Here is a 19694-nt window from a genome sequence, read left to right as displayed (position 1 = left end):
CCAAGCCTTTTATGCAGAATTCGATTTTGCCCAATATCTAAATTGGAAGATGTGAGGTGGAGAGGTGTCAGGTCTCTGCTGATACTGAGAGTTGAGCTTGGGGAGGACTGCGTAGTTGAGTTATCGGCCCTTGCCCCAGTTATGCCTTGGTTCTTGCCTTGTGACTGAGGGGATATTTTTGCTTCAAAATCATTTAGTTTCAGATACACTTTCACAGTTTCATCAATACAGTAATAGTAACGAAAGAAAGTGGTTTTTTTTTCCAAAGTTCAACACAAATTACAAGGCAAAATGCTGCATTAAAAGTTCATAAAAATGAATTACAGTGACTCAAACATCTAGAACTAAGGAGTTATTCATAACTGAACACATCTATCTATCCTTTCTGAGCTCAGGACATCTTTCTGTGATGTTTGCTGTCAAACACGTCTGTTTTTTTGTTTGTTGTTGTATTATTTATGTGCAATTTTGCTCCGTTTACACTGACGGCGTGTGCTGGAAAGTGAGCAGGCCATATGCGCATATTTTGCGCAACGAAACACCAGTGAACGCATTTCCTGAAACACTTCCTGTAGTAACCAATCAGCGACGACCTCGGGGTTTCCATGGGGCTGTCGACAACAAACTCAGTGGGCAAGTTAAAGATTCATGTGACGACGGAACAAATGTTTTTTATTGTATCGTACACATTTGAAAATCACTGTTTGCTAATGTGACCACGAACAGAAGTAAGCTGGTAAACTGAGGGCTTTTTCTGTAGGGACTGGCAAAGTAGGTTAGCCGTCGACAGGAAGCTAACTCTGCGTTAGCTCGGTAATCTAGTAAAGGACAGGGAGAAGATTTTGCAACATGAGTGAGCAGCTGAAATTCATCGTCGAGCAACTCAACAAAGACCCGTTCAAGAAAAACTTCAACCTCATCACGTTCGACTGTCTGGAGCCGATGCAGCTGCTGCAGATTTTAAACGATGTTCTGGCTGAAATAGATCCAAAGGTAAACGAGCTGCTCACTTTAGCTTCAGCCACTGCAATGATGCCACTGCAATGATGTCAATGCTGTTTATCGAACACGTCTAATATAACTGCAATAACAAAGCACTTTATTAGTTACACCTTTGCTTGTACTGTGATGAACAAATGGTGTACCTAATAAAGTGGCACGTGAGTGTCTATGGAACAAGATAAGTGAATATCTTTAAAAGTTGAAATTATTATCTATTAAAAAAGTAAAAGAACAAACATTAGATCAAATTAACAATGTGAAGGGAGGGGTATAGAAAAATAGACAAACAGTATTGTAGATGTGCACATGTATAATACATTTGTTATCTAGTAGGTTTAATTATGTATTAATAGAAGTTATGAATGGAAATACAATTCATAGAATAAACAAAAGGTTGCAATCAAGGCAGTGAATTAGAGAATTTTTGCTTGTGAATTGTTGTTTAGTCCATAAAATGATGATGTTTCAAACTTGTTCAGTTTTAATTATTTATTGGTTATATAGAGAAAGAAACTACAGAAAAAAAACAAGAACAATCAGATAACCGGTTTTTAATTATTAAAAGAAAAACACTCAATCAAAATATTTGGCGATTAATTTTGTAATCAATTAGTAATCAGTTAATTATTGCAGCCATACTTGAGAATACAAAACACTTTGCATATAGGATAGTTAAGGTCACTGTCTTTTGGTTCGTCATAGCCATTTACAGCATTTTAAGAATGCTGAGATTATGAACAAAGGAGTGGGTTTATAAATCAGTTCAGAATGTTTGAAATACAATAGATAATTTTTTTCATTATTGTGTTTGAAACATCAATGTCAATAAACGTAGCAGTAAGAAAGAAAGTTAGTTAATGTATGACATGAGTTGCTCATGAACAAACGTGTGAAATATGGTGTCATTTCCTGCTGTCCTTGTTGTTTAGCAATCCCTCGATATAAGAGAAGAAATGCCTGAACAGACAGTGAAGAGAATGTGTGCTCTGCTGGGGATGCTGAAGTACTTACCTCCTGGCAATCTTTCTGACGTGTAAGTAACTGCAGCTGATGCTGGAAAGATTGTGAATTAGTTTTTGAAAATCTCCCTAAATAGAGATGGGTCATGGAAAGTGCTTGAGTTTCATGCAAGAAAGAAAGTTGTTTAAAATAACTTAATTTAAAATAATGCATTTGATTGAGATAAAAGAGTAGACTTTCCATAGTTTCATAGTTCTTTAGCATTATTTTTATTTCACAATTCAAAATACAACAAGGAAGAATTTTGGATTCTGACGTTTGTATGTTGAATGAATCAGCTGAGCTGCTCCCACAAAGAAGTGAAGTTGATATTTAGGTAAATGTCTCCCTTGTTTGTTACGACACAACCTACTGTTTCATGCCCTGTGTTGCTTGATGTATGTAGACGCGGCCTACGCAGGAAAAACGACGAGTCATAATTACTCACGGTGTTGTGGACACTGTTCCATGCAGAACAATGAGCGAGTAAAGTTAAGCAAAGAGAGAGCAAATGACGATATTCTCATCACACACTGTGTCTCTTGTGGTGTCTTGCAGAAGCGCCTTCAGACAGGGTCTGGTGACTGGCAGCAAACCTGTGGTCCACCCGATCCTGCACTGGCTGCTGCAGAGGGTTCCTGAACTAAAGAAGAGGGCTTACCTGGCTCGCTTTCTCGTCAGACTGGAGGTGCCGGCCGAGTTTCTGCAGGACGATGTCATCAATGACACCTGTCACCAGGTGAGTCAATATCTGCTGTGTTTTATGTGGATGGAACTGCTAATTAGCTCCAAGTCAGAAGAGGCTTTATGTTAATGTGATTACAGTATGAAGAGCTGGTGGAAGCATTTAAGACGTATCACAAGGAGTGTGAACAGCTGAGGACTTCAGGGTTCTCCGCAGCAGAAATCCGAAGGGTAATGAAAACCATGAAAAAAATGTTTCATGACACTGCAACTACCTGAATATGTCTTTAAACATTGAACTTTTCTAATTTGCTTTGTCTTTAAGGATGTTATACTATATACATCTGGGTTTTACACTACTGTCAAACAAAAAAATAATCTTCATATGTCATGTTTCTATAGTATTTCAACCATGATGAATTGCTAAAATGATCTCTTTTTAAAAAAAAACAAACCCCAGGACATTAGTGCGATGGAGGAGGAGAAAGATCAACTCATCAAACGAGTGGAGAGGCTGAAGAAGAGGGTAAGCGTGATTGTTCTTGGAGGTCCTTTCACTCTCGCCATGCTTGGAAGTCTTTAGGATTTACAGAGGAATGAAAACATGACCGCAGACATACATTACAAGCTCTTCTAATAGACCTGACAGGTTGAAAGTCATTCTTAACAAGACTGTGTCATGTCGTAATGAGGTGTTAATTTATAGGTTCCTGTTTACTGGCAATGCCAAGAAGGTGAAACCTGACTCTGTTCGAGGTGCTTTGGTATTTCTGCTGACTGTGTTCATATTCACGACACTGGACACCATCTTATTACCGTGTCTCTCCTCTAGGTGGAGTCAGTGTCCAACCATCAGCGGATGCTGGACCAGGCCAGACAGCTGCGAGTGGAAAGCGAGAGAGAGGAGGCGCTGACTCACCAGAAGCAAGAGCAGAAGAACCAAGTAAATGCTTGTGATTAATTGTGGTTCACAAACACATTTGTTCTCCTCTTGTGTTTGTTTTACAAAGTTATCACTTAAAGGATTGAAAAGAAAGCGTTTTTTTCTCACTTCAGATTATTAGTTCTTTTAAAGAGGTGGCATTTCACAACTTCAATTCGATTCAATCACAACATACATTATCTCAGGTCTGTGTACATAGACAACAGTACGGAGAGCAGAGAATCCCAACAATTCACACAATGAGCAAACACTAGGCATCAGTGGAGAGAAAAAACTCTAAAAGAACCAGACTCGAAGATCTGCCTCGACCGGTTGGGGTGAAAGGAAAAAATGGGGGACAGAGGAGAGGTGGGGGACAGAAAGGGGGGAGAGGGAGATGAGGTAGAGACAGAAGAAAGAGACCAGGAGCAGATACACAACAACTTGTAGCTAATTTGCATCTGTGGTCTATGGGTGGGAAAATCTAAAAGATAAAGTTAACTATTGTATCTCTGACATATCTGTTAGAAGGATCACACAGGGGCTTAGTGGTTAGTGCTGTTGCCTTTGCAGCAAAAAAGACCTGGGTTTGTGACCCGGTCAGAACAAGTTTGCATGTTCTCCTCATGTGTGCGTTGGTTCTCCAGTTTTTCTCCTACCGTCAGCACCAGCAGCCATGTGACCCTCATGGGGTAGATAAAGTGGTATAGAATTGATCATATTTGATATAAAGGCAGTAAACCATTTGCCAACAAATCCAAAGCGTTTTACACAGGAACCTACTTTTTAAAGATTATTGTGACACAAACCATGAAATATATCTGTGCATAATGTAGTGAATCATTTTCCAAGAGCTGTTTGGTAAATTAATTAAAACTTGATTACCTTGACTACCTGCTGAAAATTCTGCTAATCTATTTGAACTGAAATGTGTTTTTTAGACTGTTGGTCACACAGGTGTCTGGTTGTTTAATCAGTTGAATAACGTGCACATGAATGTAATATCATTCATAATGAACCCTACTCATAAATATTTGAAAGGATTGCAGAATTGATTTGTGGCCTCTTAGAAAGTTATTGGTGATTATAACTTAAAAAAAAAAGAGAGAACAGTAAATCATAACTGGCGTTGTAACTGACCACTCATGAAAGTAGTCCTTAGCTGCAGCCTGTATGTTTAATGTAGTTTTACAACATTACCTGTGTTACTAATCTTGTTTTGTGTGTGTGCAGCTGTTCCAGGCAGAGCAGAGACTGCAAAGATCACAGCAGCAGTTGAAGGATTTGCAGCAGGCGGCAGCAGATGCCAATCCAGAGAGTGAGTAGTACCCACGTGCTGCTACTGCCTCTGCACAACGCAGCTGGATGGGATGTTCAAGGACACAGCGGAGATTTGGGAGCTCTCTCGGCTAATAGGCTCTCCTCTGGTATCAGGCTCTTTAGCCGCAGGAGAGATTTACACATTTACAGCTTCTAAAATGACCTGTACAATGCAGCTGCATTATTAGTCACTTATCACCATTAGTTCCCTTGTGGGCTCAAATAAGTGCTCTGCATGCAGCTGCCCTTCATCACTACTTTCTGAAATCAATCAAAGACTTTTTTAAAGCTGCAACTCTAACTTATAAATACAGTTCCATTTAAACCATTATGAAGTGAGTTCACACTACACTGGCTCAGCTCCACATGACTCTCTTTGTATTTCTCAGTAAAGCAGTATTTAGATCTCGTGTCATCCGGTGACATTCCAGCACTGCACACAGGAAGTGATTTGTTTTATGTCAACACGGCAACATCGCGCTTTAGCAAAGTTAGAGGACTGCAAACACAAAGCACAAAAACGTTCCCACCAAAGGTCTTTGAAGCAAATTCTACCAAAAAACCCAGTAGTTCCACAGTTTGACGGGATACATATTTAATGTCCCATGATCCTCCTGTTCACCCTCAGTCTAGTCTGATAGTGTTGTATGTTTTCAGATGAAGGAAGCAGCATTCAAATAATGTTACACCATTTTTGTTCATAAAGAAGCAACCAGAGGCAGAATAATAAAAACGCTGCAGCTTTAATATCACTACATGTATATTATTACTGATCATCATCCTGACCTTGATTAACATTCTCCGTGAAATGCTGTGTCTCGTTCAGGTTTAATGAAGAGGCTTGAAATGGAGATCAAGATCAACTCGTACATGGTCTCTGAGAAACTGCCCAAAGAGCTGGAGAGTATGAGGCGCACGGTGCAGTACCTTCAGAAGGTGGCGTCAGAGCCAGCCATGGGTCAGGCTGACCTGCACGAGATGGAGAACAAGGTCAGAAAAAACAATGTGGCGTTTTATCCATTTTCATATGTTGGCAAAAGTTTGATGCGCTGGTCTCTGAGTCCCGTTCTGTCCTCTGGAACAGATTAAACAAGTGGATTCTCAGATAAACCATCTGATTGAGAAGAGGATGATGAGAAATGACCCCATGGACGACAAGCTGACCCTTTACAGGCAACAGGTATTGACTTAACACAGTTTCTGTTCAGTCACTCACCAGCGGCTTTGTTTATGTTACAGAAAACGCTGCATGGGATGTGATGTGATGTAGCAGATTATTTATTTGTTCGTTAACAAGGCAGGGATGATAGAGCATAGGTCACTTTTCTTTCCCTTCTTCTCATGAAGGAGGGCTTTTTATAGGCTGGAAAAGTTCCTCCTGTTACAGTCATCTGTGCAGTGTTTAGTTCCAAGGAAAACCTCCAAATAAAAGCAGTTATACACAAGGTCATTCTCTGTATTTATTTCAGTGCATTTCAGTCTTGTTACCAGGAATTTCACCTACACATCATTGCACCCTCCTAAAAGTTACACACTGGACCTTTAATGTGAGAAAGAACAACTTTTCCTGTTCCTCTTCATTCAGATGTAAACAGATGTCAAACTGCTAAAAGTGCCATGGTGCGAATCCTTGTGTCATGGAGAAACTGTGAACAAAGTGCATTTTGTTTGTAAGCTGATATTTCTTGCTCATTCCTGCTGGTCAGCTGAATTCTGTCTCCTAAAGGTGTAAAAAGTCACATTTGCTTTTCTAATGCAACCTGACTCTTGCAGGCGTCCATCATCATTCGCAGGAAGGAGTCAAAGGCAGAGGAGCTTCAGCAGGCGAGGGAGGAACTGGCCGCAGCAGAGAGGGAGCTGAGGCAGAGGAGCAGCCATGCACAAACCTCAGATGGGGAAGAGGTGATCCGGGGCGATGAGGTACACAGTCGCACAACTATACAGTCAGTGAATAGCAACTAACTTAGGGGTTCCTCACAGCTGTGGTGTTATTGTATTTTTTTGACATAAACAGTAGATGTTGTTGCTCGGTAACCACTAACATCACCTGCATTATCTTAGTGCACACGAGCAGATCTGCAGACCTCACAAAACACAAGAGGCTATTTCTGTTCTTATCCAAACACGGGCTCACTGTCTAATGTTACTTATCCCTTTTCCCTGCTCTCCCTCACATTCCTATGCAGAGCCATAAATAGAACACAACGGAGAGAATATCCAGAACCAGGAAGTGGACTGGACAAACTGCCCCAAAGTTAGCCTTTTCCCCAATCTTTAGTGTAATCTGTCTCTTCATTCAAGTCAGCTGCACACATTAAACAGACATGGGGCCTAAAAACCTTTGTCTTTATTTATATCCCATGATGAGGATGTACTCGCGCTTTCAGACACGTGGCACGGTCCAATGTGAGCTGTCACGTTGATGAACCTGACTGAACCAGAGTGACAATATTATTACATATAAGATGTAATCCACTGGGCAATCACTTCTTTTTTCCATGCAAAGAGCTGAGACCCTCTGTGAAAATTATGAGCACTTTCTCGCCTCTGCTCCTCCGCCCCTTTGTTCTGTGAGTCTGCTGTCAACCTCTGTGGATGGTGAGTGTTGACCCTGTGCAGATCTCTGACCTCTAACCTCTGACCTGTACATGTAAATGTAAAAGAGGTGTATATAAAACAAGAATCTCTATTAGAAAGACAATAGTACAGTGACGTCAACGGAGCAGAGTTAGAAAATACAGATCATTTAGAAAAACCCTCGTACCAACTCAGGTCTGAGAGCTCAGAGAGTCAAAGTTATGATGAGTAGTGATAATTGTGCAGAAGTCAGTATAATAAGAATTAGAAATATAATCATATATTCAGTTTTTACTGGTGTTTGTGTTATATTTAGACTCTTACGTGGTGAACATGCTGGACGCAGGTCACCAGTCAAACATATGGAGACGAACAACCATTCACTGTTACACTCACACCTACGATGGAATGTTCAGTTCGCCTCTGCATGTTTTTGGACTGAGAGGGAGGCTCATGTGACTCATGAACAACTGTATATCCCCACACACTGCTGCTATTACTGCACTTTAAATGCTGCATTTTACAAGTGATTTCTGTACAGTTTCTAGTACAAAACTAAACAATGGTTTTCACTGACTCTGGCAAATGATGGAAGGAGTGAAAGATCCATGAGGAACTTGTTTCCAACTTGAGGAAAACAATCATCTGACTAAGTAGGAAGAAGCAGCAACATCGCCATTGTTACAGGATGGTCAGCAGTACAGACACTGAAGTGTATTTCTACCACGGACTACTGTATATTCTACATTAATGACACCACTTTATCACAGTTTATTGTGGATGACTGATTGGAGGAGAGGGACTCGTTTGTATGAAGGAGTGAGCGTTTTGTCAGACTCCGTCGTTAGTTTTGGGCCATCGGGCACAGAGGAGATGATCCACTTTATCAGAGGTATTTTCCATTCTGCAGGTTATGTATCATCACATGCCGCCCACCAACTGCAGGGTCCCTGTGAGAGCGATGACTGCATCTGCTCGTCATTGGTTGGCCCGTAATATTAAACCACTTTGTCAGCCAGCATCGCCGCGCTGGATAAATTTACCCTTACATCAGACAAGACTCCATCATGAATCACAATCAGAGTAACATACCTTGGGGTGCTTATTTGCTTTACGTTTTTATCGTAACTGGCTAAAGTGCGTTCCTTTTTTTGTCGTATGCCCTGCACATAGTCGTATCTGCTGCTCCATTCACGCGTGTGCTCCCACTGTATGCCCGTGTGTGTCGGTGTGCGTGTACTGTATGTCTGACACAGGTGTGTTATGGCTGAGCTGCTGTCCACTTTGGCCACATGCTTTGGGGACACAAAGCCGGGGACACTGTGTAGTATTATTCTGCTGCGCTAATTCCTCTCTCAGCCTTGTCTGCCCTTGATGTCCCAAAATACACAAAGAATAAATGTACACACACGCACACACATATACACACATCAAGCCTCCCGGATCCCCAAAGGATATGAAGCACATTCTATGATTTCTGGGGCTGTTCTCCTGTGTCCATGTTCATTTATAGCTGCTCTTCATTGTGGAGACGTTTCATTGTGTCCCAGCAGACAGTCAGGGCAGGGAGTGACCCAACATCCACTTAAAGTACTTATTCTGCCAGATGAAGCTGCTTGCTCTACATTGCTGGCCGTGAACCTGAAAGGATCGGGTGACAATGTCAGATCATAGCGTGGCCCTCAGGCCCCTCTGCTGGAGTCACTGTTGCATTCTAATCCTTCCTCTCCCCTGGCTCAACCCTTTGTCTTCTCTCGTGGCCTTTCATAAGTATCTCAGCTGTGCCGGACACCACGTCAACGAGTATAAACTGCGTTTATGCTTCTCTTTCATTCACTTTCCAAGAAAGACGGCGACATTTTCTGTGTTTGTAGAAGCCACAAGAACATTGGGTTCCCTTGATGGAAAAATATTTGCTTATTTTGGCCTCTGTGATTGATTTTATATTATATTACATTTTAATACAATACATTTTTGTTACTTTACGTTCATTAAGTTTTTCTGGACACCGTCAAGAAACAGCAGATCACAACATATTTCATTTTTCCTACACCGCATGTGGCAATTTAGAGTGTCTAATTCAATGAACCCAATCAGTGGGGAGCGATGGGGATTGGGTCCTTACGGAATTCAAACTGGCAACCCTCCAGTTGCAAGCGAAGTTCCCTTTCCACTCGGCCATGGGCTGTGCGCACTTGCAGAATGCAGTGCTGTATAAACACTAAATAAGCTATTAGTATATATATGTATATATTGTATAAATATGGAGTTCTCTCTTGTCTTTGTATTTGTTTCATCTACTGAAAATGAACCAAATTAAACAAATATCATCACCATATTTTCATATCTATACGTTAATTAACCCAGGTGTATATACTGTACATGGTTAAAAAGGAAAGTGATGAGAAAACTGTACAAGCATGAAAAAGACATGTATGAAATACATTAATACTTTCATACTTTATTTCCTCTCAACAGTTTGAAGCGTCATCCTTAGCGTTGTTTTGGTTTGAAAGCCTTTAGCTCGTTATGGTTGAGTCTCTGTCTTTTGTGAGAAGTAGTATTTAGCACTTAAAGAGCCAGATGTTTCAGCCAGATGAGCACGTACAGACTAAACTAATGTTGGACTCACATTCGTCAGCTGGCCAAAAACAAAAGTCCAAACAAATGCTAATGTTTGCTTCATAACTCCTCAATGTCTAAATAAGCATCTGTTTGTTAAGCAGCCACATGACCTCACTGTTGTATGTGAGTGTTGAGCTCACATCTGCCCTCAACATCAGGTTTAAATGCTTTCTAAGTGTTGGTTTGCTGATATAAAGAAAGCCCATTTTTCACCCCTGCTCTAAATCAAGTCATTTTTAGGTTGTTTTCTTTGTTTTCTCCCAAGCTGAAACGTCTGGTGGTGAAACTTCGGAGCAAAGGAACCGTGTACAAGAAGAAACGGCAGGAAATTGCTGAGATGAAAGCGGAGTATGGAGTCCTGCAGCGAACAGAGGAGATTCTCAAGCAGAGGCATGAGGCTGTTCAACAGAAACTGGTAACTCGTGGGATATTGTCTGTAACTGAATGTAAGACAAGGCAAACACATTTAAAAAAGAACTTACATAAGTCCTTTAGTATTCTTTAGTACAGGTCATAAGCAATTTACATACAGTTCACGAAGATTATGGAACATTTGAGCTTCCTCATTAACATAAACTTTCTATCTGAAGCATGGAAATGTGCACTTTTTAATGTCCTCTCTGCCTTGTAGCCTTCATTCTATCTCTCCTACACCAGCACCAGCAGCCCTCCCTCCCTGCACTTGGACTGCCATTTCAAATGTGCTTTTTTTCCCACTTGATCTCCCCATTCACGCAGTTTGTGTTAACAATGAAGTGGTAGAAGCTTCCTGGAAATAGCTTGACACCTCTGTGCGGTCCCAGCACCTGACGCGTTGATAGGCAGTCTGACGCAGGCAAGAGCTGCTATTTCTGAGGGCTGCATCTGCCTCTGTTCTTCTGTCTGCATCCCACATGACGATTTGCTAGAGCAGGGAAGGTTTTTCTGCTGCTCACGTGTCCCATTACAGTTGCACTGCTGTCACAGTGCTGCTTTTATTCTTACACATGAACAGCTTTTTAACTACTGAAGGCACAAATCAACAATATCTAAAGAATAGGTTTTATACCAACATGAAACAGCTTTTTACATATGGAAACTAAAGTTTGTGAACCCTCTTCTTCACCTGTACCAGAGTCCATAGAGAAAGTCAGCGATTTTCCATCACAGAACACAGGGGTTGTTAATCCACTGCTGCCTCCGTCAGCTTAGTCAAATGTTTTATCTTGTGACTTCACTGTTTAAAATCATTTATTAGGATGTACCTAAGTAACACAGATTTACTAAATGAGACATTAGTAGAGCAGCAGCTACACATCCTGCGGGCTAAAAAATACAGATTTTCTCTATAGACTTTGGTGCAGGAAGAGTGAGCAGTATAGAAACTTCATTTTCCAGCAGGAAAAGGTGGTTTGTGGAAGCTGCTATTCATATTCTTTAGATGTTGTAGACTATTTTTTAATTATATGTGATTTGATTTTGTTAACCCAATGTAATAATTCACAGATACTGTGTGTGTTTTGTTTTGTTCAGCAAAAGGTGGAAGCTGAGAAAGGAATCTCTGGCTACAGTAACACTCAGGAGGAACTGGAGAGAGTGTCTGCCATCAAGAGCGAGCTGGACGAAAAGAAGGGCCGCACTCTGGACGACATGTCTGAAATGGTGACTAAAGAGTAGTCTGCATTGTTTCACAGCAGACATTTTTGACAAAACAAACAGAGTTGTCAATGAAAATAAATCATGTCTCTGTTAAGTGCCCCAGTGTTTGCTGGCTCACTGTCAAGACTTAATGGGACATTTTGACAGGCCGCGGTAGGAAAATCACAGGTGGAAATAATTAAATGGATGATGGCTGAATTCCATTTAGCTTCCTCAGTTGCGGGATGCATGCTGGCTCACTGTCACACTGTCCAGGCTTACGCAGCCATTGTCAGTGTTATCAGTCACCGTTGTGCTTTTCTCAATGAAACATGTCAGATTGTCTGCTGTGAAAATTGCCTGTGGGGACTTTGTGCAAAACATAGCTTTACATAAGCATGGGCTGGTATGAGATTGTGACCGTAAGATAACCTTAAAGGCAAAAAGGTTCCCACTTTCATGGTATTGCAGTATTGGAATGTGTCATGTGTCACTACTGCTGCTACTACTACAAAGAAGATGTCAAATAATGTAACAGGGATGCAGGTATTTCAGGTATTTCAACATTGGTACACACTTACATAAGGAAAGAGGTTGTCTTTACATGCATGGGTGCACACACACTCCCTCTGACTCACTTGTGCTCTCTCTCAGTAGAACACACAGAAAGCCAGCAGGTCATTAAAAGAAATAGTATTTTGAACAGATATACACCATCTGTAGTTTTACTGTAGCTCTAATTTACCACTGCTACCTTTATCCTGTCAAAGTAAACATGCAACATAATCCCAGCATTTCTCATCCCTTCACATTTGTTCAGCACCCTGTCATTTTACTGATCGCTCTTGTAGCAGGTACACTGTTATTGATGTGGTGAATCTGAAAGTACAACTTTACACTGAAGCTTGGATTGGCACCAGGATGACATAGAGATTAAATAAGTAAACTAACTAAAACTCAAAGTAAAGTAGCTAAAGTACCAAATGACACGTTTACCTCTAGATATATGTAGATACTGGGCAAAGTGTCATGGATTTATGGATAAACTGACATCATATCATCTCAGTGAATCACTATATTTCATCACTTTAAATATATACTTAAATTATACTTAAGTTAGCTCTGTAGTTATTTATGCATTATAACAAGACTACTTAGTATCATTGTTACATCGCTACGTAAGTGTCATTGCTATTATCTCCACGCACTTAACCAATCTTAACCATAACCAGTTAATGCTGAACCTAATTCAAATATTAACCCTAAACTTAACCACTCACTCATTCGGACCAGGTTTTGGTCTCTGTGAGGACTACTGGTCCCGACAAGGTCAGTCGTGAAACAACACATTGTGAAGCCATTGTGTGAGCCTCTGTGTCATGGTTGTGTTCCTTGTAATTGATTGTCATTATTGTGACATTTTTTGTATGTTTTTTTTTTGAACAGGTGAAGAAGTTGAACTCGATGATAGTGGACAAGAAGTCGGCTCTAGCTCCGATTATAAAAGAGCTGAGGGCAATGAGACAACAGTGTCAGGTGAGCAACACCATATGACCCAACTTCAAAGAATCCTCACACCGTAACAATAGTGTTTCCTATTTAAATGACTGGACACCCACTCAAATGAAAATCCTATTTAAATGACCATATTTGACTGAGGACATTCAAATGACATGAAAAAGAGTATTGTCTCCCTTCTCGCTCTCAATCCAGTGACAAAAAGAGAATTCACATTTGAGTCTTTCATATGAGGCTGATGCAGTTTGCAAATCACTGCTCATATCTGATTTGGAGTCATAAAAATAGATTCATTTTATTAGGTACACAGGATACCTGACGGTCTTCTTCATACCCTGGTTGTTCTGGTTGATAGAATGATTGTAATTGAGTTACTGTTGAACTGGCCATCCATGAGGGTCGCGCGGGGGGCTGCGCCAATCTCAGCTGACATAGGGCGAAAGGCGGGGTTCACCCTGGACAGTTTGCCAGTTTGCCTAATCCCCATATTGCATGTTTTGGTTTGAGCTTCATCATTTCGACCATGTTTAGCTGCCAAAATGTATTGAGTTGTTGAGAGGGAACTTGCACGGAGTCCATTAAGAGTAATTTGCATAGTCCATAAATAAAATGCATGATGGGAAAGCCCCCCCACATTGCTGAGCTAAAGCAGAGGATTACATTTTCCTACACGTGTTCCCAGAACGACTCTTACTGGGTAATGTCTGCTAATGAAGAGCTGCAACAGGAAGACATAAATAGACTTTGTAAGAGCCTGTTGTGAGTTAAACTGCTCAAATTCCAGCTGTATCTATCTGTGTACAGCTTCCACTGATGTGAAACAGTGCTGTAAATATGAGGAAGATGTGTATTCTTCATATTCATCGCAGTTCTCAGTACCTGGAATCATTTGTCTGTCAGTTGCTGTGTATGACAGTGTTGATTCTGATTCTAACAGGAGCTAAACCAGGAATATGAGGACAAGAAGGCGCAGTATGAAAGTTGCGCTGCTGGTCTGGAGAGCAACAGATCTAAATTAGAGCAGGTATTGTTTTTGTCCTGCATTAGTTTGAACAAAGTCAAAAATCTAATATGATTATCCTGTGTTTTATTACAGCAGCGTAATTTTATGTCTACATTCTTTTTTGTTCAGGAGGTGAAGGCAATGAGAGAGGAGACGTCGCAAGAGGAAAACAAATACCATCATCTTAACGCCATGTCAGAGGCATGTATTTTAAAGCAGAAGAACAAGAGGTCTGTGCTTGTGTCATTACATCACAGCTTTTTGGGTTTATTTTTAAATCTAGCAGCATGGGAGTCAGTCTCCACCACCCGAGATGCAGTACATGTTAAACAACCCCTGATTTGATCAGACCCTCGACCTACTCTCCCTCTGTCCACAGACTTTCCACAGGCGCATCCTTCACATGTCAACAGCCAGGTTGCAGGATTCATATCTGCTGCTGTGCGTCTGTCTTTCTCACCTCCTGTAGGAAACTATTCTCCTGCTGCTTCAGCAGACATACAAATAACCACACATTAGTCCGTGAACGTAGGCCACTTCCTCAGCTGACATCAACTTAACCGCTGCAGTTTTACACTAATCAATTTGTATTAATTTACATAATTATTCTTACAGAGAGAAAAGTTTATCTTTTCCTTGCACAGACACACACATCAGATGTGACATAATATAGAAATGGAATTAGTCTCCTGGTTGCAACCAAGTTCATAGACCTGCAACCAGACACCTACTGTACTGGTGTTCACTCATGATGTGCCATCATTTATCATCTATTTCTTTCTAAATTGGAACATAATTTACAAAAGTCTAATCTTCTATTGAAGAAGACCTGAAACTAGAAATTTAAACCATTAACTCCCGAGGACAGTGTTTACTAATGTTGCGAATCAAGTGAGAAGTAGAAACCATTCAAACATTCAAACCACCACTGCGTCATGATTCCTGGGCTTCACTTTTTAAACTATAAATAGACTACGTCCATTTTTTGTTCACCTATTTACTTGTGAGGCCAGATGTGATCACACGTGGTCATAGGAGACTCATCCTTTGATACAGTCGTCTTTAATGCTGTCCACTGAAGATCAGATCTCTCTCAATCTGATTCCTCGTTGTCTGTCCTCCACAGATCATTGAGATGCAAATACAGCGGGCGGCTGAAGAGATGAAGGCCTATGTATCCTCTGACCCACAGGAGAGGAAGAAGACCATCAGGTGAGCACACATCAACATGATTATTTTCCTTTTTCTTTAACCACAGGAAGCTCTTGCTACAACAGCGAGAGTCTTGAGGAAGTTATGGCCTAATCTTGTGTCTTTATTTAAACACAGCAGGTGAGATCAACATGTCAGACTGCAGTCATGCCTTGTGTTTGATTTATAATCTTCTGCTTCATTCACAGGGAGGTGTACATGAAGAACATTTCAGAGCAGGAGTTACTTGGCAAGGTGAATACAATGTGTCCATGAGGTGACCTAGCAGATGCCATGGAAATGGTCCAAGGGTTACAGAATTATATTCATATAATGAGTGTGCCTTTTTGTTTCACATATTTTTGAATTGGTTTTGAATTTGGTACGTAACTTTTTCAAAATGAGATGGGTTCTTTTTCTTCTGTAAGCCAACATAACACTAATGATTCATTTCAATATGATGATTTTATGTGACATGGACATAACAAAACAACATACAGTTTTGTACCAGTGGCCTTGTTTTCAGTGTGACAGCTGTATATATGTCCAGGAGGATTTTTTTATTTAAAGGTGCTGTGTGTAATATTTGGGGGGTTTATTTGAAGAAATAAAAACCATTTAGTTTTCATGGCCTTAGAATAATGCCGCTTTTCCACTACATTGTCCCGCTATGCCTCGCCTCAGCACGGTTTGGTTGGTTTTCCATTACAGTTCCTCCTCAACGTGGGCGGAGTCGAGTCGAGTCGAGGCGCCTTGTGCTGTAATAATAAATTGCACATCCACAGGAGGCTTCAATTATCAATGAGCATCCAGTCCAGGCATTTCTTTGCTTTGTCTTCTTCTTCATTTTCTTTCGGCTTCTCCCTTCTCCATCATCACCTGCGTCCATCTTGTCCTCTCCCTTGTGTCCTCTTCTGTTCCACCAACTGTCCTCCTTTCACAACTTCCATGAAACTTCTCTGAGGTCTTCCTCTTTTCCTCCTGCCCGGGAGCTCCATCTTTAACATCACTATCCCTCCTCTACATGTGATCAAACCTTGCCTCTCTTACTTTATTTCCAAACTGTTCAACCTGAGCTGTCCCTGTCCATCTGTCCATCCTGGTCACTCCCAACGAACATCTCAGCATCTTCAGCTCTGCCACCTCCAGCTTTGCCTCCTGTCTTTTAGACAGTGCCACTGACTGGGAGCCATACATCATAGCAGGTCTCACTAGCATCCTTGTGTCACACGTCAGCCCTAACACTCCACCCCATCTGTACGCTCTCCTTCACCTCTCTTGTTGCTTTGAAAAAGTTGACCCCAGTTGTTTAAACTTAGTGGCCAGACTCATATTGTACTTCTGGTTGTTATTTGAGAAATCTTTCTCTGTCGACACACTGACCCGTCTTTTCCTCTGTGGACTTCAGAAGTTACGTGAGAAGCAGAAGATGGTGCGGGAGAGCCACAGCGACAACATGGAGCAGATGAAGATGTGGCGGGACCTGGAGCAGCTGATGGAGTGCAAGAGGCAGTGCTTTATACGAGCTCAGAACCAGGCATCTGTTGGTCAAGTCATCCAGAAGGGAGGAGAGGATAGGCTGGTGTTGTAAGGATGCGTCACTGCACGGTCAATAGGTCACCTACAGTACATTCACTACAAAGAGTTCAGTGTAATGCTCTCTTGTTGCACGTAAACTGTTGGAGGACATATACTGTATATATATATACTGTAGACAGCAGGTTCACTGTATTGGTGGATTCCATTTTCCGCTATCCAGTTTTTATCTTGTGTTACCGTAACTTCTGCTGATAACAAGGTTGAATCCACAAACCGGTAGCAAACCCCATGCACGAGGAGGTCTTTCTCTGGCCCTGTGGAGACTGCTATTGGACACATCTTTAAGAATACACTTCCAATCAAAGTGTCCAAAGATAACATACAAAGTGGAGCACTTAGGATTTGACCTCAGTCAACTATTTTTATCAACCACAACCACGGACATAATGTCTTGCCAGTTTTGGAATGCAGTGGGACCAACGTTGCTTTGGACATTGTAGATAAAACGGTCATTTTATTTCACGCATATATTTTAGATCCATATAGCAACATAGGCTTTGACATTCAAGACGTTCATAGTTAGATGTTCTGCTTTTCTATGTATTAATTAATAAATGTATTTTCTATTCATTTTGACTCATGTCTATTAAATAGTCAAATACTCATCATTACGTTCATCTGTCCCACTCACTAACTCAAATATCTAGTAAGCCAATCCCATGGCAGCAACATAGTCATGTGGCCTGCTGGTGTTTAAAAAGTTATTCAAAAAGGCAAAGAAATAATATTTGGATGGGATCGAAGATAAAATAATTGAACTTTACTCTTTGTTGGTTTTGAAGTGTACAATCATCTCATTGTATAAAGAGTCACTGCTTATATCAGGAGCTGGGTCAGCTTTCATGACCATGTTTTAAACGATGAACAAACTAAACATATTTTGAGTTTTCATGCTAACTGAAGGCTACGTAGGTTCTCCAACACACAGGGATATTCAACTACAACAAGCAACTTCACCAATAAATGTTACATACTGTACCTTTATGTGACATTGGACATCTAAACTTCTAATCTACTGGGACAGTTGTGCACAACCAAGGCTAGGGTTCGCAGACAATGTCAAACCTTGAAGCAGATGAGCTTCAGCAGCAGAATATCACTCCTGTCACTTTATTTGGTGTGAAGTGGTGAGTGAGCTTTCTTCAAGCAACAGTCTGTACTATAAATGATTCAATGTGATAAAGATTTATCAACCCATTTTAATTAAACCTGAATAGGACATACAGTGAATACTACTAGGATAAAGAAAGCACATTTCATAGCAGTGAGTTTTATGTTCACTCTGTTCTATTGGTGGTAAATGGTTTAGAGTTAAGGCTTAGTCTAATTCAATATTTAGTGGAATCAGTTTTATTCGCGTTTCTGATGAAGTGAAAACTCTGGCCCACACATGCTGGCCCATGCATGCTACAGTTTCCCTGTGTTGTTCCCAACAAATGTGTTGGTGGATGTTTGAGGGTCCCACCATCACTCCCACAGAAACCTAATCTGCTGTTGACAGCCAAACGTGTGGCTCTTGTGCCAAATGGATCAAGTGTGCATTGTAAAAGGCAGCTTGGTGTCCAACTGGGCACTGCCAGGATATTATTGTTACAGCACTTTCTGCTTCTTGGGACCCTATTAAGATGTGTTAACAGATGATTGCGTGCCAGTCCTGCAAAACAGCTGACATTGATCGACCTGGTGTCCTCACACATCTAGAGGGGTTGTCTTTGCAGATGTGGGTTTGTTGCTGGTTTGTCTTTGTGTAGCTGTCTGTAAATTGCCCGACACGTTCATATGTGGCCCATCTCATTCTCAACCCTTTAAACCTCCATGCACCTCTAAACTGAGGAAACTAAGTTCAACTCATGCTTCATTCATGTGATTATTTACCCCAGTGATGTTCACACTGTGTGCTGTGTGATGATGGCCCATAAGATGTGGGAGTAATGTATACTGTAGTGTATTCATAATTTACAATAATAATAATGTCCTTTTAATCTAAGAAAGTCCTTAAAGTATAAGTGGCAGTCCAAAAAAGTAATCTGGATCACTCTGATACTGTACGAAAATGTTTTATTAATTAATGGGTATATTTAAAGTGTTTTGACTCAGTAGTTTTCATCAGGGCTATTTGACGACTCCTTTCAGTAACGCTGATGATGAGTGATGAGTGAGAATGACGAAGAAGAAAGTCATTAAAACTTTTTTATAATGGCTAAATCATAATTTTTTGACCATATGTTATTTTTTGTAAAGCCCTGACAAAGTCCTATGTTATTGAAATATACAATGCAATCATATATATTTAAGCATTACAAATAAAAGGGGTATTTATGATATTGTAGTGGGCACAAACCGTCTTTGGGGACTTCTGTTTAGTCTGTTTTCCCCTTAATTGTACATAAATAGAGGAAGGTATGGTTCAGTGTGTGCACGTCAGCTTACAAGAAAGGATTTCTTTCTTTGTTTACAGAGTTAGCTGCTGCTTCAAAATGCAAAACATGGCTGCGCCCGCCAACGTAGAGTGCCTTGCCTATATTGCATATAAAGGGCTTACGAGTATTCCAGGGCTTCTCAAACCTTTTATACCAAAAATATTAAGCTCACATATACTTCACACACTGGTATGAAATTAGATTAAGATGGAGCATG

The 19694-nt window shown here is 40.8% G+C and overlaps 1 protein-coding gene across 1 annotated transcript; it reads left to right on the top strand.

Moving 5' to 3' along the window:
* Nucleotides 1-589: 589 nt before the first annotated feature.
* On the top strand, nt 590-17627 carry ift81 (intraflagellar transport 81 homolog). The gene is made up of 18 exons (XM_044027035.1): nt 590-993; nt 1932-2035; nt 2560-2740; nt 2827-2916; nt 3146-3211; nt 3518-3628; nt 4841-4925; nt 5754-5917; nt 6012-6107; nt 6701-6847; nt 10395-10544; nt 11642-11770; nt 13193-13282; nt 14202-14288; nt 14397-14468; nt 15394-15479; nt 15668-15713; nt 16867-17627. The coding sequence occupies exons 1-18, from the start codon at nt 850-852 to the stop codon at nt 17047-17049; spliced, it is 2031 nt and encodes a 676-aa protein (XP_043882970.1). The 5' UTR covers nt 590-849; the 3' UTR covers nt 17050-17627.
* Nucleotides 17628-19694: the final 2067 nt, after the last annotated feature.

Source organism: Solea senegalensis, linkage group LG5 (assembly GCF_019176455.1).
Source record: "Solea senegalensis isolate Sse05_10M linkage group LG5, IFAPA_SoseM_1, whole genome shotgun sequence".
Classification (NCBI taxonomy): domain Eukaryota; kingdom Metazoa; phylum Chordata; class Actinopteri; order Pleuronectiformes; family Soleidae; genus Solea; species Solea senegalensis.
Note: the sequence above shows the minus strand (reverse complement) of the source record. Positions and strands in the feature narration are given on the sequence as shown.